At 38.9% G+C, this 23,781-nt stretch overlaps 1 protein-coding gene across 3 annotated transcripts in view; it reads right to left on the reverse strand.

Moving 5' to 3' along the window:
- The window catches only part of adam12b (ADAM metallopeptidase domain 12b), a 126,804-nt gene extending 106,502 nt beyond the window's left edge, over positions 1 to 20,302 (reverse strand). For all 3 annotated transcript variants that reach the window (XM_057848889.1, XM_057848888.1, XM_057848887.1), the window contains exons 1-2: positions 19,864 to 20,302; positions 897 to 1,006 (exon numbers count right to left, since the gene is read on the reverse strand). In XM_057848889.1, the coding sequence (XP_057704872.1) occupies positions 897 to 1,006; positions 19,864 to 19,905 (152 nt within the window). In that variant the 5' untranslated portion in view covers positions 19,906 to 20,302. The remainder of the gene's footprint in view (positions 1 to 896; positions 1,007 to 19,863) is intronic.
- Positions 20,303 to 23,781: the final 3,479 nt, after the last annotated feature.

A 23,781-nucleotide genomic window follows, 5' to 3' on the forward strand; every position in this document is an offset into this window, starting at 1 on the left:
GAAGTGACATATGCTTTAAAGAAGTCAGCACATTTGTAGGGTTTTTTTTTTTGTGTGACAGGGTTCCTTCCACTCTCCTCAAAGGTAATTGGTGCTGGTGAAAGTGATACAGACCTCCTCAAGATATAAAAGAGGTGTTGTTCAGCTAGTTGTCAGTCAACATATCATCACAAATGTGATGAAAATATTTTATAAAGGTTAAAAAGTTACCTAGTGTTGCTTTAAGCAACAATCCAATCAAGTAGATCTAAAGGCAAACATCATCACATTTTAGATATACCATTTCAATAAAAAGAAAACTTTTCATCTAAATATCTGAAATGTTTCAGTTTAAAAATTGTATTAAATGTCAAAATTGCTTTGTATTTTTAATGCTTTTCATCTAGACTTCATAAACATAGTGAGGACTGGTGGGAGACTGCTGATGGCTGAATAATGAATAAGGCCCCCGTGCCATACTTTGCTTAACAGTGGCCTAGATAAAAACCACTTTGTTAAACATTAGAGAGGAGAATCTGAACACACAAAAAAAGGAAAATTACTGACAGAGGAGGCACGACGTCTTCATATAAAGTCAGCTGTCAAAATTCTGAGTGATGACTCACGACCGCTTTTCTGTCAAATTGAAACACTCTAAATGGATGCACATGTATCCATTAAAGAAGAATTCCTGCATTAAAATTCAAACACACATTGAATTGTTTCTTTGTGGCGCAGCACTGTGACTCAAACAAATTCTCCGGTTTGAGCGATAGTATAAAAAGAGAAAAAAAAATCTGCAGACACCCTGTTCCAAGTGGATTCTTGGCAGAAGCAACAAATTGGAAAGGACAATTGTATTTTTCTTGATTTACTATTTTGATGTGTTGTGTCAAAATGGTCTTGCGAGTACATACCCCTGACTCCAGGTGGCTGAGGGGTCTGCTATGGTGGCCCGTGAGCAGTAGAGGTACAATGGTCTCGTAGCGTTCTGCTTGAGCTGGCTGCTCCTTAGCAGAGGCACTTCCTATTAAACACAATGACAACACATGACCTCGACATGAGCGATGACTTCAACACCGAGCAGTTTTATAAAATATGACAAGACAAATACCAGTGCGTCAAATTACAAACTCATTTGAAGTGGTTGGGTGGCAGTGAGCAGTCCTCTATCACCGTCAATGACAGTGAATGAATTAATTACTTGAACATAATGCACACATAACAATATAAACTGCAATCAAAGTCAACAAAGGTCCGATTAATTATCCGATGTCTCAGAAAATATTATTATAGATGACTATTATTCGCAGTCATAATGGCACTCAAAGGGAAACGATAACTACAATTTAGATATCATTTCAGACCTTCACTAGCTTGAATTAAACTCGTGAAAAGAGGTGGGTTGAGTTGGTCAAAATTAATATCTCAAGTAAAAGAACTGTTAAATTATAATTACATTACAATATAACTCAAGAAAGCGGCATGGTGGTTGAGTGCTTAGCACGTCTGCCTCACAGTACTGAGATCAAGGGTTCAACTCCGCGCTCTTACCTTCCTGTATGGAGTTTGCATGTTCTCCCCAGATAGATAGCTCTATTCATCCAATTACTATATCGATGGAAACACAAAACATTGATGAATATTGTCTTCTTTTAGATATGCCATTTTGTTAAAAAGAATGGTTTTCATTGAAATATTTTTTTTTTAACTGTTTTTTATATTTGTTTTGGAAAATGAGTAATTAACTGTGTAAAATATGTTCTTATCGTATTAAAAACAATCCATGGCTATTGAATTGAATTGTGGCAAACTTTGTAATATCACAATACATTACATAATTGTCTACAGCCAGGGTCTCCAAAGTGGTCCTCAAGGTCCTGGTTTTTGTTCATACCAATCGAGCACATACAGTTCAACCAATGAGGTTTCCGCTAAAACAAGCAGCACCTGACTGCAATCAACTTGTGACGCTTGTAAGACACCAGATTGATGCAATGGTGTCGTATTGTTTTGTTGGAACAAAATCCTGCACCCACTGCGGCCCTATGTGGAATAGTTTGGAGAACACTGCTCTACAGAATCAATCTGATCTTCTTGTCATCATGAAATTGTTTGTTTACACCCCCTAGATACAGTGAAACTTCACAGCAAGGTTCTTGTAGGCTGAAATGTAGAAACTTTCAGGCAGAATAATATGACAGCACAAGAGGAAACTGATGTCTATCGCATTTTGTCGTGTGTAACAGATTGAGGAATGAAATCCCTCCATTTTCTGGGGTTCAGAGGGAAATAAAAACAAATGATTTTGAACCTTTGAGATACTACTGTATTATTGAAAGAATGCCTTTAAGCAAATGTCAATCAAAACTGAGCTTTGTTATCTAACTCATCTGTTGGATCTCATCAGATGGTGCAGCTGTACCTTATAAAGTGGCTCTCCAGTGTATATTAGAAACTCAAGGCCATCAAATATGGAGTACTTGAGTTTAGTGAAAAAGAGCTAGTTGGAAATGTGCTGAATCCCAATGAACCAATGCAATTGTAGCACAAAGAGCATCAATAATAGATGCTCAAACCATTGACTATATGAAAACCCACAGCCTTTAGGAAACAACTCAAGGTGAAAACACCCATTCCACAGTATCAGAGAGAAGCCTTTAAATGTTTTTGCACCCATTCCAATAACTAATTCAGTGCCATTGACTGCAATAGACGTCCAACCAATTTCGGCTTGAAAGGGCTGGCATAGATCATTTCCAGTCAAAATGGGATTGACGTCTATCATTGTCAATGGGAGTGAATGAGTTAAATAGGATACATGAACAAATTGTGTGTATTGCATGATGAATACAACTAAATCCCCTTTCAGACACACGCAGAAGTCTGGTAATGTGATGGTAGCAGAATCTGCAGTCTAGCGACCCAGTCACATAATTAGCGGTACACATTTTTGTCTGAATACACTAGTAATGTTCCGCTTCAGATGCACAGATTGATGACCCTGCTGTCAAACGACAACAGCGAGCTGTCTTTCCAGTTTGCCATCTTAATCGCTCCTATTGTTTCTTGTTATTCAGTGTTGCAGTAAAGAAGAATGAAGGAAATAATGTCAAGTAAGTACCCTGATGTGCAACAGCTGCGTTGTCTTAGGGCTGACGAAGACATTGTTAAACTTTTGAAAGGAACACTGCAAGTTTAGAGATCGGTGTGCATCGCACCAAAAATAACTTCGAAAATAGTCTGTGGTTAAACAATGATGCGTGTTTATAGAAAGTATTTTATTATAGTTTTAAACAAAGGTCTTTTAAATTACCGTAATTTCCCGAATATAAGGCGCACCCGTGTATAACGTGCACCCCAAATTTACTTGTAAAATCTAGGGAAAATTACTGTACCCGTGTATAACGCGCACCCTAATTTTAGCACCAATAAATAGAAGAATACAAGAAAACAGAGCTTGTGTACTGATACAGAAATATCATTTTACGAACTGGTGAAACACAGCACAAGCATAGCACATTGGTAGTTCAAAACATTACCGTAAACTGACAATATGCACGGTAATAATATGATCTGACAACTTCTCCAACTTACCAAAATCCAGGAGAAAACAAAACAGATGTGACTTTTCTTTTAAAGGCTGCTGTATAACTTGATCGTTTCATTATGATGAATAAATGTTTCTTCCATGGATTGATGCGGTAAAATAAAAGTGAGGACCGAAGTCGGAAATCGGAACGAGCGCATCGCTACTGTAACAAAAGGAACTATTGTTATTTGGGTTTGAGTTTCCCGAGGGACAGATATAGTTGACGGACACAGGAAGTCTGTGTTGTGTTACGTTTGTTATGGTCCGAGTTGCAATTAACGTTGACTCAAATGAGTTCAAGAAACTAAATTCTGTGCTTATGAAGAGCGATAAAGCAGAATTTAACACAGACGAAATCATTCGACCAATCAGAGTGAAGTATTACCGAAACAAAATGGTGACGTCATGTACCGTAATGTTCAGCAACGGATCGCTGCATTCGAAAAAGTGCACGTTATATTCGGGAAATTCCGGTATTATGATTATTTTTTAAATTAACTTTTTTATTGAGAACACGTAATTGTCATCGAATTTTGGAGTCCACCCAAAATCAGCGTGCACGCTCACTCTGAATGCCTGAAAGCGTCCATCCGGGAATGAGCCCAGGGCTCAAGATTGTGACCAAATGGTCGCATTTTGCAACTAAAATTAGAGCCAGTGCAAGTATTTTTTTCATCCACTTGTAAATGCGCAACAAACTCCTTCATGGTTAAACCCAGTAGTTGAGGGTAATGTAACGAGCTGGTTTGCCAAGGGAAAATACAACAGAAGAAAAAGAAGGTGAAGGCGGAGGATGTATGGACTCAGTGTGGCGCAGGTTATAATTGGGGTATTGCGAAAACTTGACATCACTTGCGAACAATTGTGAAAAGGACAATAAGTGATTACTTTTTTTCCAACAAACCCGCCGGCACTGTTTCAAAGGAGGCCGACGGGTGAAATAAGTCAGACTCGGGCTCGAAACACGGGAGGCGATCAGCGATACGAAATGTGAAAGTCATCAATGATGAGCTGAAAGCCAACACACGGGGCGCTATGCGACTGCAGTGGACAAACTCGCACCACTCTCTGCCTTTGCGTCATCGCCCGTCCCTGATTAGCTATGAATTTGGAGAACATTTTAAAATTTCAAGTCTTTTCTGAGGGCCTTCCCATACTGCTGCTTTTTTATTTAAGTCCCGGAAAAAATGCCAAGAGGTATCATAAAGTATGTGCTGGTCGCAAACTGCTAAAACGATATGTTCCTCCATGTTGACAATGTGTGGCATGTGGAAGTCAATCTACGGATTGGCCAATGTCCTCGCAGGTGATTTGTCGATCAATAAATCCGTTACCGATTGGTTGTAGTGCCAGGTGACGGTGACAGAAATAGGACAAAATTCCCATATTAAACCTAATTTTTAAGCAGTATACTGGTTGAAGTCAAAACTGATAGAGAATAAAATATAGATACCTAAGTTTGTAGTTTTATTACTAAAGAATTTATTGGTTTAACAGGGAAAATTAAGAGGAAAACTTTGCATGTCGATTTACAGTGTGCGCCCTTGAATCTTCTGCTTGGGCCCCTAAAATTTTACGTTAGGGGCCACTGTGCTCTCAGTAAAAAATGTTAATCTGGAGCCCTGGCTATGGCACATGGTCCTATGTTAGAAAAAATACACATTCAATATAAAATGTGGGTCACATCAAACATTCATTTTGAGATATTTATGCCTGAAAGAGAAACGGCGGTATCGTCTGCCCTATGCTTTTTTGGAGTGTGTCTAAAAAGAAAGTGAGGGAGAACGCTAAAGAAGAAATGTTGTTTTCTGAGATTCCACAACAAAAACGTGTCAAGCTTGGGATGCGAGCGTAAAGCATCTTCAGGAATGTGTGGCAAATTTAATGCAAAGGAGTGCACTGAGAGTTCAGTGGTACACTCTTGCCTCAACACATAGGATGTTTACTATCCCAGTCCTCCCCAGTGGTCCTATATCCATTCACAGTCAGGACATGCCCGTAAATAGTCTCCCATCCTTTTTGAAGACAAGTCATAACTAAATTTCCATCAACTTCAAACGGTGGGAACGAGGAAGCATTAATCCATAAAACAAGCGCGCCGACATTAAAACTGGATTTGATGTGCTGAATTGTGGGTTTGGAAATGCATCAGCGTGACTCAAATAAATGTTGTGTTTGAAGGCTAATTAAAAAAGAAGGAGCAATAAAAAGTAAAGTCATGCAGGCCGCTTTATGAAATCTTGTTGCATTCCAGATTGATTAATTGAATTACAGTGGGACTTGCCTTTGCTCCTGAAGATGTGCAATTTGTATGAATCAATCATGTTTTTACATTGATCTTTACCTAAGGTCATGGGTAAGGTTACTTTTGTATGAGACAGCATAAACACTGGACTGGTCGCCAGTCAATCACAAGGACACGGAGGTAAACAACCACACCACACAATTGAAATTTAAACCTTAAGACTCAGAACTGTGAGGCAAAAGTGCTAACCACTTAACCAACGTGTTGCCCAAGAAATGTCCTAATTCAGAAAATACAAATGTGAAATAGCACAAGACTAAGTGGCTCACAAAATTTCAACGCCTTATTCTGATTCAATATAAAGTCAATCCTTTCATTGGCTGCTGAGAGGAAATTTGGAAAAATGTATTTATTTATTATTATCATAAATTAGTTGTTGGGTTATAAATGACTTTTTACACCTGTAGATTAGGGGTTCGTAATCCCTAATCCTCCTTCCTCGGCCTTGGTTTGACTTTCTTTTTACACAGTTGAATATTCAAATATGGTTACCTAAAATGGCTAAAGTAATTTTTTGCCATATTATACAGTGCCTTGCAAAAGTATTCGGCCCCCTTGAATCTTGCAACCTTTCGCCACATTTCAGGCTTCAAACATAAAGATATGAAATTTAATTTTTTTGTCAAGAATCAACAACAAGTGGGACGCAATCGTGACGTGGAACAACATTTATTGGATAATTTAAACTTTTTTAACAAATAAAAAACTGAAAAGTAGGGCGTGCAATATTATTCGGCCCCTTTACTTTCAGTGCAGCAAACTCACTCCAGAAGTTCAGTGAGGATCTCTGAATGATCCAATGTTGTCCTAAATGACCGATGATGATAAATAGAATCCACCTGTCTGTATTCAAGTCTCCGTATAAATGCACCTGCTCTGTGATAGTCTCAGGGTTCTGTTTAAAGTGCAGAGAGCATTATGAAAACCAAGGAACATACCAGGCAGGTCCGAGATACTGTTGTGGAGAAGTTTGAAGCCGGATTTGGATACAAAAAGATTTCCCAAGCTTTAAACATCTCAAGGAGCACTGTGCAAGCCATCATATTGAAATGGAAGGAGCATCAGACCACTGCAAATCTACCAAGACCCGGCCGTCCTTCCAAACTTTCTTCTCAAACAAGGAGAAAACTGATCAGAGATGCAGCCAAGAGGCCCATGATCACTCTGGATGAACTGCAGAGATCTACAGCTGAGGTGGGAGAGTCTGTCCATAGGACAACAATCAGTCGTACACTGCACAAATCTGGCCTTTATGGAAGAGTGGCAAGAAGAAAGCCATTTCTCAAAGATATCCATAAAAAGTCTTGTTTAAAGTTTGCCACAAGCCACCTGGGAAGACACACCAAACATGTGGAAGAAGGTGCTCTGGCCAGATGAAACCAAAATTGAACTTTTTGGCCACAATGCAAGATGATATGTTTGGCGTAAAAGCAACACAGCTCATCACCCTGAACACACCATCCCCACTGTCAAACATGGTGGTGGCAGCATCATGGTTTGGGCCTGCCTTTCTTCAGCAGGGACAGGGAAGATGGTTGAAATTGACGGGAAGATGGATGCAGCCAAATACAGGAACATTCTGGAAGAAAACCTGTCGGTATCTGCACAAGACCTGAGACTGGGACGGAGATTTATCTTCCAACAGGACAATGATCCAAAACATAAAGCCAAATCTACAATGGAATGGTTCAAAAATAAACGTATCCAGGTGTTAGAATGGCCAAGTCAAAGTCCAGACCTGAATCCAATCGAGAATCTGTGGAAAGAGCTGAAGACTGCTGTTCACAAACACTCTCCATCCAACCTCACTGAGCTCCAGCTGTTTTGCAAGGAAGAATGGGCAAGAATGTCAGTCTCTCAATGTGCAAAACTGATAGAAACATACCCCAAGCGACTTGCAGCTGTAATTGGAGCAAAAGGTGGCGCTACAAAGTATTAACGCAAGGGGGCCGAATAATATTGCACGCCCCACTTTTCAGTTTTTTATTTGTTAAAAAAGTTTAAATTATCCAATAAATTTTGTTCCACTTCACGATTGTGTCCCACTTGTTGTTGATTCTTGACAAAAAGTTTAAATTTTATATCTTTATGTTTGAAGCCTGAAATGTGGCGAAAGGTTGCAAGGTTCAAGGGGGCCGAATACTTTTGCAAGGCACTGTATATAAATTTTTTTAAACAGATCATGCAATTCTACCCGTAAAGTACAATAATATATATTCCACATTTGGCTTGTATTTCTTTCCTGTAATTTGAAAAATCTATAAAAACATATTTATTTTAAGATGGTGTTGATATGATTTGTGTTAACTTTTATTAAGTTTAACGGTATGTAGAAAAACTAAACCAAATCCATCCATGTTTAAAAAGATGGAAAAGTGGATGTATAAAATGAATAATAAAATGACCATTATTAAAATGATGAGCTGGTACAATAAATACAGTACAAGAAAAAAAGCAATGCAGTAAACAGAAGTGCAAATGAAAATATATTTATATAATTATTAGAATACTTTTTATACCATAAAAAGAATGGATGTCCGTCAAGGAAGATGACAATGGACCATGAGAAAAAGAAAAATGACGAGACTCGCTCCCATTCACATGAATCCAGTCAACACGGTGCGTTGTGCTTGGTATGTACTGTATATTAATTTACATGTACTCAAGGCCGGCCCAGTCTATACGCAGACTATGCAGCTGCTTAGGGCCCCTGACCACTAGGGGGCCCCCAATCTGGTAACCTCATTTTATACGTTGTTAACCCTTGAGAGTCGAAGGATGCGCCGGCGCGTCCTCAGCGCACGTCGTCTTTGAAGCGCCCTCACGTTTTAATTAAGTCACCCACATGCCGTTGGTTGGTCTCGTTTTAAAGTGCGGAAGTTGCGGTTTACTCTCGTTATTATTTGAAGTCAATCGACCAACTAAAACGTGAGATATTGTCATTTAAGTTTTATAGTTTTATTGTCCTCTCAAAAAAAACATTAAAACGCTGCATAGATCATTTGTTTATGTCTATATTTCCATCATTTCTTGTCCTTTTTCAAAACGGAAGCTCCATGAATAAAACACAAATCAAACAAACCCTTTCGAAGTCATAGTGGAAGCACAAAATACCTTTTTTTTTCATAAATATAACTGCCGTGCGAGGTTCCACCGAACGAGAGGGAGGAGTGTTCTGAAGCAGCGAGGTGGCGAGCGACGGCCATTTGGATCCAGCAGCGACTTTGTGTGACTTTGAGAATGAACGGAAAACTAAATTTAGCGCAAGCAATTGTGCTTTTTGCTCAACTTGAGGAAGCGGCTGGTCCAAATTCGTCATCATCGTCTTCGGAAGAGTCCTCGAGTGAAGATAGTGACGGATTTGAACACGTGGGTGACGTCATCGACGAGCAGAGGTAAGCCAACTCACTTTTTTTTTCTATGCTGAAAAAGTTTCTTTTGAAAGTTTCTTTTGATATTGCAAGACAAATTTTGATGCAATATACTGTAAGTGTGTGTTTGTGTATATAATAATAAAATGTGCATATCAGATCAAAGTCGTACGTGCACTGTGTGTATCCCAGGCAGGAATTTATAATTTGTGGTGTTCTTCTTTCTATATGAAGATTAGGGATGTAGCACATATTCAGCTATGGTATTCTTTCTATTGTCATACATATAGATTTCCATTATTATTTATTGCTGTATATATTTTTATTTTATACTTTATTATTTTCATAAATACTGACTTTTTTTCATGTACATTTATAGTGACAATGAAAGTAAAGTGAAATGAAAATGAAAGGGTGGAAAGAGGACCGACACCCCATGGAAGTGTGGGCTGTGTGATGTTGCCCTGTGTCTAATTCCAGGACGAAACTGCTTTTCGGAGTGCCATGCCTGAAAAATTTTTAACTTGTTTATTGTAAATATTTTTGAAAATACTTTTTTTCCCAATGTTATATATATATTTTTTTTTCCCCCACAATCAGTCTTCTCAATTTGTGTATATAAATGTGTGTTCAAGAAGCTTGATTGTGTGTACATACTTTTCATCAGGTGATGGGCCGCAATACCTAAACTCATTAAGAGATGGCCTCTAAACACTTTTTGTGTTAGATGGTATATATTTTTTCACTGTTCTTCACTGTTTGGTCTGCTGTATATAACCTGTTTTGACTAGAGCATGTATAAAGGCAAAAAACGCCAATGGCTATACCTGTTGTTTATGTTGAATTGTCAAATACAAGACTTTATTCTATTTTTTTTTGGTTGAATGTTCATCCTAACATGTTGAATAAATATTACAAAGTTTCAAAACGGTTCGTTACGCATGTTTGGTTGTCAATTGGACATCAATATTAAAAATTTTGACAAAACGATTTTGGAATTTTTTGTCTTTTTGGGCCCAAAATGATGATTTATAATTGGTCAGTGAAGGAAACAACAGTTTGGACATGAAGTTCAAGGTGTCGCAAAAAAAGGGACCAAACCAGGCCATCGTAAACAATTCTTTCTTTGAAATATAAAGGCAACTTCAAAGGCATGCAAAATTAGACAAAATAGGCCCAGACCTTAAAGGGTTAATAGAGCATCATGAATAATGTGGCGTGCATTGCCGTGGCAACCTGGGGAGTGACGTTGAACCTGCTTTTTGATGATTGGTGCTCAAACTTGCTTGGAAAATAGATGCACGAATATGTGGAAGGAATTTATCCTTCTGGAGCAGAGAAACTAAAAATCAGATTAATATACAAAATATGGACGTATGGGTTGGATTGCATGTATCGGTTTCACAGTACACTGTGACGAAATGTTGGGCCAAAAATATGGGGCCCCTTGGCATTATTTTGTTTAGGGCCCCCAAATGGCCTGGGCCGGCACTGCATGTACTTACGAACTCATAAATATAGTTAGGCAGTCAGGGGCGCCGTATAGGGGGGAAAAGTGGTACTGATTCTAAGGGCCCATGGCCTGAGGGGGCCCACAAAGAAAATTAGAGCATTAGGTAATCGTTTGCAAATTTAAATATTAATCATTGTAATTTTAAAAGGTATAAAACGAAGGGTTTCTTTTTCTTGTTTTGTTTTTGGCAAAAAGTAAACATCCAGAGAGCATATGTATTGCCAGCAACCCCCCGCGTATTTTCATTAATTGGTTTCGTCCGCCCTTCCTTTGATCAGACCGCGCACAGGCTGAGCAGCGGTGCACATTTACACCAGTCAATGACTCTGAGTACTGTGCGTGCGGTAGGCTACATCAAAAATGTTTTCAAAACAGAAATTAGGCTATCAAAAGAGGAAAGAAAATAAAGCAAAGCAGGAGAGCGGTAGAAAAGGCCAACAGGATGTGGGAAAAGTACTTCACAAAGGAAGGTTGGTGTAAATTGTGTCAGTGTAGTGCTGAAAATTAACCTGTTACTTTAGCTCACGCGACGTCTATTAGAAAACTCAGAAGCAGGTCCCAGCTCACTCCGTAAGAAATACGGGATTTTCCCGACCTCAGTGAGCGACATTGACCAATTCAAGAACATGAATTCCAAATAATGACGGCATTTTTTGGTATCATACAGATGTTGAAAGTTGGTGTGGATTTTTTTTTTAATCTGGTTAAATCCAGTTTGTCAAGAATTTATTGAATTTAGTTTGTCATCAGTTAAATTTAGTTAGTTAACAAGGAAGGGACCTGGCTTCGGAGCTGTAGCCTATAGTGGAGATTGTAAGTTTTTAAATGGGGCTAAGCCTACTCCATAATGAAATACTGTAATTGTTTGCTAGCTAGTGTTTGCTCCACTTTTAGCTTACATTTAATTAGTACAGCAGGTTAACCCTTTCGCAAGCTCTCCACACCAAAACAGTTGTCTCTGCCCTCGCCTGTTGTAATAGGCACAAGCACAACTCCTCTTGCTGCGTCTGGCTCAGCAGCCCTGTCTCCTGACACCCTTTATGAGCCAGCCTCATCTTTACTCCCAACTGAAGGAGGTGAGGAATCAACTTGAACACTGCCACACCACACATACAATATCAGTGGCTAAGAGACAAATAGTAATAAGTAATAATAATTAATAATAATAATTATTATTATTAATTAATGATACATAATTAATAATTAAATTAAGATACTAGAATAATATAGAAGATATTGTTATATTTGTCATTTTATGTACACTACAGAGCCAGGACCATCTTCAGTAAGACACCTGAACTCTGTGTATACTGCTACATTCCCCCCTAACTTGTCCTCTCTTGGTCTCCTGAATGCAATTTTTAAGATGCAGCTGCAAAGCATTTTTGGAGAAGTGTGCATCGGTTTACGAATATTTTGCACACTCCCCGTAACGGTTGCAGACGGCGAGAGAGTTTTTAGTAAGCTAAAACTCATAAAAAATTATATGAGGTCCACTATGTGTCAGGACAGGCTTTCTAGTCTTGCCATGTTGTCCATTGAATGTCAGTTGGCTAGGAAGCTAGACTTTAATGATTTGATCACTGACTTTGCTATCAAGAAGGCTCGGCTCTTGGTGACTAAGGCTGAGCAACCTGCAATCTGCTCGCTTTGTTTGTAATTGTGAGTGTGATTGCTTGTGTGTGTGTGTGTGTGTGTGTGTGTGTGGTGTTCGCTTTGTTTGTTATATCATTCTAAAGAGAGTAAAAAGTTTTTTTGATTGGCGTTAATGTATGCTGTAGTATTGTTAGAATAAAAGTTTTGTTTTAACTTAAGTCATTCATTGTGGTATTTGAGAATATTTCTAATAAAAATATATTTAGATTGTAAAAGATGGGCTTCAGTACATTTCTTAAAGATGATATCAGTCTATTCATTATTGCTCTGTACGCTGTATGTTTACATAAATATATTTTCATCTTAAATTAATGCAGAAAATGCACAAATTAGTGTGTAAAGATTCACCAGAATGCAGGAAATTACGTAGTTGATACTCTAAATGTGTGTGTGTGTCCCGGCACTGGTGGTGGGGCCCAAAGTGATATCTTTTCATGGGGCCCAAAATCCCTGGCAGCGCCCCTGTAGGCAGTGACAGCTCAAAGATAAATTTATTTATTTATAATAATTGCCGTTCTAAAATTACACTTAAATATAAGATTTACTATTTTGAAAATATCCTACCATGTCAAAATATTCAAACGGCAAAGCAAACCCTTGCTAATGAAGGCCTGCTTACTTATTCAAACTTAGTTATTGGGAACAAAAAGACTCTCACACTCAATTAAAAAAGGGCTGATAAACAGTCAAAGGTTTTACTAAAAGGATTCTCGGGGGCTGTTTCATTTCTATTTACAATAATGGTAAACAAAAGGCTAAAATACATTAACAGAGCTTCGCAATAACATCCAATTGCCCTTTCAGAGAAAGAAAATTCCCAAAGAGCTCAAACGATAGAGAAAAAAATCTTACCAAATTCTCACATCTGACTAAATCTTCAAGTCAAATCAGGCTGTATTTTCATGAAAGACCTTTATCTACAAGTAAAAAAAAAAAAAAAGCCTTTGTACCTCCACCAAGGAAAAACCTGCCAGAATATTCCACTCGCTTCGTTTTTATCTTTCAACTCACTCTAATTCTATTTCCCATGAGTCAACACATCAATGGTATTAGTGGTAAAATTGAGAAGGTGCTAATCCCACCTCTGTGTGACCTGTACTGCCGCCCCTGGCTTGAACCATAGCTAACAGTAATGACCTTTAAGGTGGAACAGCTCATCGCAATAGGTGGTTTTATCAAGCATGGTCCTGAGGGAGAGGCCGGTCGAAGAGTCAAATCCAGTCATGTCTCACACAGATTTTGGCCTGATGGGAATTTAGTGTGGGGATTTGGGGATTAGCAGGAATTTATTACACATGTTGGGTCACCTCCCAGTCAGTGGTGAGGGGCTGACAACCTTCCAAAGTCATGGTTTTTCAGCTTGTTCTTTAAAACCAGAATGTGTATTTCAAGAATTTGCTGCATACAGTATTCTTTTAAAGAAAGATTATGTTTTAGTGCCACAGACAGCGGCCAATGTCCAAGATAGGGACATCTGATGCTGTAAATGGCAGCTCATTAGTTAAAATGCATACATGAATACCTGTTTGCATGTACCGAAAGTTTTTTGCAACACACAGATGGATTGTAGACAGAAGGATATAAAGGTCACAAAAGCTGCAGGCAAGGAAATTGTTTTTCTCTTTTTTTCTAAAGCACATTAGAGTGCCAATTGCATGTATGTATGCACTGCGTACAAATCAGATATCTGACATGCTTTGTTTGTGCATGAGTGTGTACCCACACAACTTCGTTAATAAACTGATTGAATGAATTATGAAATAATGAAAACAGGAGATGATGTTGGATAGTCACTAAAGGACCAAAACATTCAATTTTGCAGATGATTCAGAATGTAAGCTGGGACCAGGGACAAATTTGATGAATAAATGAATAGGATTATTCTGCATTGTGAAGCAAATGTCAACAGGAAGATATATATTTAGTCTGTCTGTGCTTCACCAGAGGAATAAAAAAAATACAGTAATTTTCAGACTATACAACGGCTACCTTTTCTTCTCCATTTTAACCCTGCAAGTTTTAAAACTAAGTGGCTTATTTATGGGTTTTTCTTTTAGACAAATGAGCTTCATATTTTCTTGTGAACAAAGACATTTTAAAAAGGATATTGACTTAATCTACATTGACAGTATCCTATCTACGTATTTTCAATCAGTGCTCGTAGGACTTCATTGCTCATGAAGGCTCCATCTAATGCTTGATGCCATTACTGAAGAACAGTTAAGGCCAGCCAGGGGTGTTCTGACAGATTTAGAAAAAGATACTGTATGTAGGCACAGTGTGCTAAAGCTACGGTTGCCAACAGTCTCGGATTGGGTGGGACAACACGGAATTGAAGTTGACTCGTACGGCCACCGTCCGTACCAAACAGTACTTCCTGAATTCCAGGATGTCTCGCGTAACAAGCTACAACTAGCGCTGATAGCAACTTTCCCTGAGTTAATCAAATGGCCTATCATAGGGATTTTTAAAAGGACTTTGTTCGCTGCAAGCATAGAGGTCAAGGTAAAGTGAATTTTATGGTTTGTTCTTTATTATAATGTAATGACTTTGTTAATATAGATTTTTTAAGTGAAGTGTTTTATGGTCAGACTGCCTTAGAGGCAATGTTGTTAATCTTACTTTAAAAAAGTAATTAATTACAGATACAAATTACTTCTCCCAAAAAATAATTTAGTAACTCAGTTACCTGAATGTAAGAGTAATTAGTTACTTGGCAAAGTAACTGGTGTTACTTTCCCTGTCCCCCCCCTAAAAAAAAACAAAAAAAAACAAAAAAAAAAACAAAAAAAAACAAAAAAACATAGGTCACACTATGTGAAGTTCAAAGGATTTTGGGACAATTGGCCCTACCCAATTTTTACTAAATTTAATTCTCTACCCTAAACTTAACTAGACACATGGGTATTGCTGATATTGCAATAACTAGATAGTAACCTTTGCCATGTTTGGAAAACATTTAATGTTGTAAATCAACAGTTAAAGTTGTTAAAACTGCTCCCGTTATTGCATTAGTTCCATTCTGTCTACATGTGAAAGTTTTTAAACTGTTTCATCATTTAAAGATAGATTCATGTCAAGATTTTGCCGATTTAGGAGTATTTTAGGTAAAAAGTTACTGCTTTAAGATTGCAGCTGTTTACCTACGACGGCGAGTCATTTTGCATCTAGTTGGTTATACATGTTATATCTACTGTAGCATCATGTGGGCGTAATTTGTAGGCTATCGGCTACAGTCAGGTATTATTGGAGCCACCTAGCATCGCGTTCGCAACGCCGTCATAACTCCCTTCCCTCCTCCTCGCTCCCGGTTAGCCATCGCTGTTTCTTTTATTTTAGACTTTTCCTGCATCATTCAACCAACGTAGTAATGCATAGTAACGCATGCCTTTACATCCTCAGAAACGGTAACACCTTTGCAAAGATAATTAATTGGATTACTCCCTGCTGATAAAAATAACACCATTAGTAACGCTGTTATACTCAAATGCTGTTATTAACAACACTGCTCAAAGGACTTGAGGCAAGGCAAGGCAAGGCAAATTTATTTATATAGCACAATTCAACACAAGGCAATTCAAAGTGCTTTACATCACATGAAAACCATAAAAATCACATTTAAATCAACACAACGTAAAAACCAAGACAAAAGATCACAGAATAAAAATAAATAAATGAAAATAAAACAAAATAGAAATAAAGCAAAAACTACTACTAATAATAATCATTGAAATCAGCAATGGAGATAAGCACAAGAGGAATAGAAGGCAGGTAGATTGAAATATATAGACAGTTATGGATATGCAGTGCTAAACAAAAGCGTTTTTAGCCCTGATTTAAAGGAGCTAACGGTTTGAGCATACTTCAGACGTTCGGGTAACTTGTTCCAGAGGTGAGGAGCATAATAACTAAATGCTGCCTCACCCTGCTTGGTTCTTGTTCTTGGAACATGCAGAAGACCCGTTCCAGACGACCTTAGGGGTCTAGATGTCTCATAGGAATCTAACAAGTCAAGCATGTATTTTGGTCCAAGGCCATTAAGTGTTTTGTAGACGAGCAGTAGTATTTTATAGTCTATCCTTTGACTCACTGGAAGCCAGTGTAGCGATTTCAAAACCGGTGTAATGTGGTCCAGCTTCCTTGTATTTGTGAGGACTCTGGCTGCAGCATTCTGTACTAGCTGCAGCTTCCTGACTGATTTTTTATCAAGACCTGTAAATATACCGTTGCAGTAGTCCAATCTGCTGAAAACGAATGCATGCATAAGTTTTTCCATGTCTTGTTGAGTCAGAAGCCCCTTAATTCTGGTTATATTTTTTAGGTGGTAATAAGCGGATTTAGTGACAGACTTTAGATGGCTATCAAATTTTAGGTCTGAGTCAATAATTACGCCAAGGTTTCTGACTTGATTTGTAGCTGTAAGTGACATTGTGCTAAGTTGGCTGCTTATCTTTGACCTTTCCTTTTTTGGCCCAAAAATGATCACCTCTGTTTTCTCCACATTTAACTGGAGAAAATTCTGGCACATCCATTCATTGATTTGATGAATGCATTTACTCAGGGAGACTAAGGGACTATAATCATGTGGAGACACAGAAATGTACAGTGGCTCTTAGTGTGTGTGGCTTCTTCTATAGGCCGCTGAATGTACATGATGCACTCGGCGTGTATTTGAATTTGCCAAATAAATATATTTTTGATCAATCAAATGTTTCTGTGTAACCACTCCTTATATAAGTATCCCCTACTAAGACATGGACACATGCAGTTTAAAGTGAGCTGTGGAGTATATATGATTTTTAAAAATATATTTTATGTATATTGGGCTCTGCGGTTTGAAGTCTGGTGAGCTCTATAGTGCAAAATTTTATGGTAACTGGAACTAACGGTGATTAAAACGTACCCTCTTGTTTGGTGTGATTAAGGTTTTGCTCATTAAAAAACATGACACATGAAAGGACTTGCATCTTTATCCGTAAATTGAAACTATTCTTTTCTCAGATATCTCACGCTAAGTAGTTTTTATGTTACCCAGCCAACACACAAACAAAAAGCGTACCCCCTTGGGCAAAGGTAATTACGTACTTAATGGGGATTGGTAACTGCTTCTGGCACCTGTCGAAAGCAGATCAAGGATGTGTAAGCACACAGCCATCAATCAACACTTTGAGGGGGAGGATGTGTTGTCTGTTATCCAGATGCGTTAGTACACATGACATGCGGAAAACATCCTTCTAGATGGATCGGCATGTATTGCACACCCAAGCTGACGTCTGTAACATCAATGTATCTGAGGTGGTGTACCTTCCCAGGGCCAAGGAGTTAAAATGCACTGATGGTTGAGATGACCAACGATGCCTCACAGAGGAAGACGACAAATCATTGGCATCCTGTCCTCAAAATGTCAAGTGACAAGCCACCCTGCGGGCTTTAAAAGAAAAACCACCGTGAGGTCATTTCCTAAATGGCTTTAGCAGATGCCACTTGTCTTAACCCGGATGGCAGACATTCATCAGCGAAATGTGTGATTTACATTCGGGGGAAAAATAGTGCGACGAGGTGGCCCGCGTAGCCCATCATCCATGGGGGGGGGCGATGCAAGAAAGCGAGAGGGATGTTTCGCTCTTGTCTCCGCCACTTGGTTTGGCCAATTCGGATGTGCTAATCTTTCTAATGAATGCAGTCTGATGCTGCTGCCGGGACCGGACGAGATCCACAAATCTAATCCAGGTCATTTGGTTGTATCGCTAATTATTTATTGAGCTTTCCTGGCTCAAAAATGAGATAAGAATCCCCCCAGACTAGTGGTTGATATGTATGAGGGGAAACAGGCCGAAAATTTGACACTTGAAATGATTTGCCCTTTCCGTGTTGTTTTTATCGTGACTGCCAAAGTTCGTCGGCTAATAAAACGTGATTTAAGCAGAAGTGTTTTTTCCGGCTGGTATCGAATGTTCAACAACTCTTTTTAATTCCACAAACACAGCACAGCGGGCGGGAGGGGGGTCACTTATCTTGATTTAATCACCATGGACACAGACAGTTTCATGGACTGTACATTACTGCGCAGAAGTCTTAGGTCACTGTAAGATTTTGTTGTTTCAGCACTCCTGTAATGACTATAAATACATTGAATGTTAGCAACTACACGAAAGGCCTCTTCCAAGGCCTGTATTCATGCTTACGTAGTTTTAAGACGGCAGGATACTTCTTGGTTGAACAGGCACGTCGTGACCCAAGTAATGACGAGCGCAATACAAAATGGATGGATGGAGGTTTTGCTCGCCAACTTGGTTTCTGAACTCTGTCCAGAAGGGGCGTCCCAACATAGTCCGCATTCTGATGTTTTCTTGACTACATTTTGGGCATTTTGCCATGTTTGGGCTACTCAACTACTAAACTGCACTCGGCCTGGATTTGGGCAGGAATCAGCCAGCTCGTGGCAGCAGCCCAACGTTGGCTCGAGTCACAAATCTGACTCTCTCGTCTAGCAAGTACATCGTCACAAGCCACTGAGTTGCACTGGTGTGTAAACAAGTTTTTAAAGGTTTGTCTATAGAGTAAATCAGGTCAAAAAGTGAATACTATCAACTCTTTTCCCCACAAAGATCTTCCAGTTGGATCTCATTAGTATCTAATGTTGTGGCTTAGGTGGAAATTGGAAGGAAGCCATGACAAACAACCCACAGAGGCAGCAGCGTCGATACCCCACTGATATCAAAGAGAGGCCCCGTGTTGCCCTACTTCACTCTTCACACTATTTTTACGACTCACTGCATTAGTACTTGGTTGGTTGAAAGTTTTAACGATACCGCTGAGATGATGAAGATGTGAGTGGTAAACATCTGGATAGTGTTCTAGATTCTGTTGCGATACAATAGAAATGCATTTCAAAGAACAATACGGTTCCACAACAAAAGACATTAAAATGCACTGAAAACAGCTGGCAGGGGGCAGCAATCATTTGCTGCCACCCTATCCCAGTCAAAATGGATTGGACATCCATTAGCGTCAATGACAGCCAATGAGAAGCAGATATGTGTTGCAGCAACTAAACAGGCATTTTAAAACAAATATAAATAAAATGGAGCAACATCATTATTTCCCCGGAAATACTTTGGTGACATTTTTCAGTAGTGTGCTGTGAAATATTCATAAAAAACAAAGTGTAAAAAAAAGAAAAGTGCCTTAACTCAATAAAGGTTGTATAATTTGCATTGGGTTTAGTGTAGGCCCTGCTTAATTGTGGTCCTTGTGACACAAATCATGCCTTCCACGTGAAACGATATACAGTACAATTTAGCAGCTATCCCTTCCGCTTTGTGTTTATCCACATTTCCAGCATTATATACATACAGTGAAAATAAATATACTATAAATTTTGTTTTTGCAGCACAAATATTGAATGAATAGATTGTAACAGGTACAGTATGCTGCTTTCACTTACCCCCTGGAGTGTTGTAAATTGGGGTGTCAGCGTTAGCGACATTCGAGGTCAGGCACCAGATGACAATGAAGACGAGAAAGCCAGAGTTCTTCCTCCGTCGCCAGATTCTCATGGTGGAAAGCGGATGCAAACGCTCCACAGCTGACTTGTAGCCGACACAAAAGCGGGACTGGGGAGCCGTTTTGAGTGCAAAGTGGAAACGTAAACGCTTTTTGAACCAGCCAGACTCCCAAACGTAAAGCTGTCACGAAGCGGAGGGAAAAGTTTTCCTGACTCCGCCACAAGAATGACACTCTCAAGTCTGCTGGTAGGGAAACATGTGTTAGCTTCGAGTTTCCGAGTGGGAGTGTTGCTCGAGCGCCGAGGACATGACAGCTGTAACTGCAGCGAACAGAGAACAACGAATGGAACCGGCGAGGAGAGTAGTGAAGCGGATGAATCGTTGCCAACCCATAAACAGGCAGACGACGGTGAGCCATGTGCGCTGGGGAGCCCGCGGGGTCCTAGCGCCGGCTATTCTTTACTCTCTCTTATATTTTTGCAGTATCAAATTGAAACATTTGATATTTGATGAAAAAGAAAATGGAATTGCAAAATTAATATAAAATGCAATTCATCAGTGCAATCAAATATTAAATTGGTGCATTAAGTCAAATTGAAAATACTATCAAAATACTACATTGTAAAAACCACAAGAACGTCACAAATCTAAAATGTGTTTTTTTTTTTCCCAATTACAAAAATAACCTGCTTATGCGTCGAATCAAACATTATATAAAATGTAAATATTTGACAACAATCAAATAAAAAAAAAAACTAAATGAATTTATTTACTAACTAAAATTAATTAATTCATCTTCTGAACCGCCAGTGCTCACGAAGGTCGCAGGGGTGCTGGAACCTATCCGAGCAAACAACTGGCATTAGGCAGGGTACACTCTGAACTGGTTGCCAGCCAGTCGCAGGGCACATAGAGAGAAAACCAGCCAGGCACGCACTCACACCCATGGACAATTTGGACTGTTAAATCAGCCATGCATGTTTTTTGGGATGTGGGAGGAAGCCTGAGTACCTGGAAAGAACCCCCACAGGCACAGGGAGAACATGCAAACTCCACACAGGGAGGCTGGAGCCGGGATTGAACCAAATATCGCAGAATTGTGAGGCTGACATGATAACCACTCTGCCACCGTGCCCCAACTAAGATTGGACTAAAAATATTTAAAATCCATTTAATTACAAATACTGTGTTAAATTAAAAATTCCTTCACATTCACAAAATGAAACTGAAAAGAAAACACAACAAAAGTGAATTATAATACAAATTAAATTACATTTCCAACCAAATTGAAAATTCAATGACACATTCAGTATATGTTTGTGTGAATATAATGTATATACCATTATGTAAATATTTCAGGTTCAATCGTGAAACATGATTATTTTCACAGGATTATAAAAGTGGTGTATAGTTTTGGGATACATTATAAGGAAAATCTGGTGTTGCACTGATATGATATGTTTATGAATGTATAAAGAATATTATTGCCTTTTGAACATGTTTTAAACTATAGTAAATAATGACAATTTCATGTGTATAACTTTTTTTCATTAAAAAAAAAATGTTACCTTTAATTCCCCCTGAGAGCCCTGAGCAAGAAATACCATAAGGCGTTCAAGTTCTTAAAATAGTTGCCTAGGTTCACCTATGCCTGGCCCAAGTCTTGACAAAGCCCCAGATCCGCCTCCCCAAACAATCATGAAAACAGAAATGGGAAATGATTAGAATACAAGTAGTACCTCTGAAGCAGTAAAGTGAATTTTGATGATGTTTCAAGCAAATTACTGCTCATAATTACCTAATTACTGCTCAGTCAGTCAGTCAGTCAGTCAGTCAGTCAGTCAGTCAGTCACCTGACACGAACCCAAATGAGCATACATTTGATTAATTTCAAATCATTTTCATGGTGCTGACAACCAAAAAGATGAGAATTTTACCCCATTTTTTATACATTTAGAAACAAATCTCAGAGTTCAAAAGTCATACCTGCCAGGGTTCCCACCTAACATGGATTTTAGACTTCAATAGCCGTCAGTAGCCGTCAGTAGCAGTGAGTAGCAGTTGAAAAAAATACAGCTGACTGTACAGATTTTGGACGTATAGAGCTTCTGCCTGACAGTAAAAACAACAGTTTTCGACTATTGCTAGCGATCCATCCTTCCATTTCTCTGTACGCAGCTTTTGAAAGAAAATGTTTTGACGCGCTTTCTTTTTAGGTCGTAAACTTGAAAAGCCACAGATGTGTGCTCTGGTGCCATATCTGCCCACAGACTCCGTTAATCTGCGTTGCATCGCTTAGGCCGACTTCAAATGAGTTTAACACGACTGTATACTTCGCATGTGGTAAATAGAGTTGACATTAATGGAGGCTGGGAAGCGAGAGGGTCGGCTGGCGGGGGACGGCAGTATGCTACAGCTTTGGAGAGGACAGATGTGGCGATGATAACGTGTGTCTGATAACGAGCAAACACTTAGCAATCAGCAGCTCAGCATGATTGTAATGGTTTGCGTTAGATGAGCCCCCCTTGTCCAGCACTTGGGGCCATGTGAGTAAGCTAGGGAGCCAGTCAAGACTCCTCAGAAGACAGCATCCACATGGTGATGATGAGGAGGAGGATGTGAGATGATGCAGCTTGGCAAGACTTCTCCTCAAGTATGACCGCGTGTCAAGTTCGTCCTCATTATCCAAAAGTAGGCGACGTGGCGTCAGTCCTCCTCAGTGATGCCCTCTCGCTGCTTTAACATCTGCTATGTCAGAGCATGGTGCATGGACGTGATGGTGAGCGCCTGGGGTCGTAATCAATCGTATACCTGAGAAAAAACGGCCAACGGCGCCTAATTATGACACACTCCCAACTTGTTATATTTTGAGAACAAGAAATTGCTCATCCTTGCAACTGCTATAAGAGTGTATTCGAGCTGTTTCCCAATTGGCCCATATTTTACATTTTTTGAAAATCACACCAAACAATGATCTCACCAAAGGCAAGTGCCACCTTGACTTGTGCATTTTTTTCTGTAAAATTACTGACAGTTTTATTAGTTTTCATACATGAAAAATACCAATGTATTATTTAAAAAAAGAAAGTTTGTCAAACGATTTTATATATTAAAAAAAAAATCATGTTTCATAGTTTTTTTTTTTTTTTTTTTACAGCACCATAGTGCAGTTTTGGCTGCATACAATATAAATACGGTACATATTTTTGTTGTCACAATTATATACATTTTAGAAAAATGTCAAATTATCAGCAAAACAAGCACACTAGCAATGTCAAAAATTGAATTCATCTGGAAAACTCTTGTACAGTTTTGGTCAGCGGTTCATGACTTACACACACACATGCCAATTGTTTGAGGGTTTGGTGGTGTAGAGGATGTTTCCAATAAGTTCACATATATAGGACTGTCTGTCAGGAGACCTCTCTGCTTCAGTGTTGTTTATGCATCAGATTGGCAACGTCACAATAAATACGACAACTGGAATCAGAAGTAATGTGAAGAAGAATGCCGGCTGGTTAGGATTTAGCTTCTCGATTACATAATTGTTAATCGTTTAAAACAATGAGTGGCGTTAAACAGAAATTACATTAAAGTGTTATTACGTTAATTTTAACAGGCCTCACAAAACGTTGGCTACGAAAAGCGACCTCGAAAGATGCCATGTCAGGTAGTCTGCTAGTAGTCGCCGAAATATTTTTGTCAAAATGGCGCTTGTCAGCAAAGCCTAAATCGCCTCTAACTAGTATAAATGCAGTATAAACAGTCAGACCGTCTTACAGTACAGTGTTTTATTTATACTATATTTCTACTATGTTGGGGCACGTGTCAATGTTATTCCTCCTCAGGCTGTGATT

Source organism: Corythoichthys intestinalis, chromosome 10, assembly GCF_030265065.1.
Source record: "Corythoichthys intestinalis isolate RoL2023-P3 chromosome 10, ASM3026506v1, whole genome shotgun sequence".
In the NCBI taxonomy this organism is placed as follows: Eukaryota; Metazoa; Chordata; class Actinopteri; order Syngnathiformes; family Syngnathidae; genus Corythoichthys; species Corythoichthys intestinalis.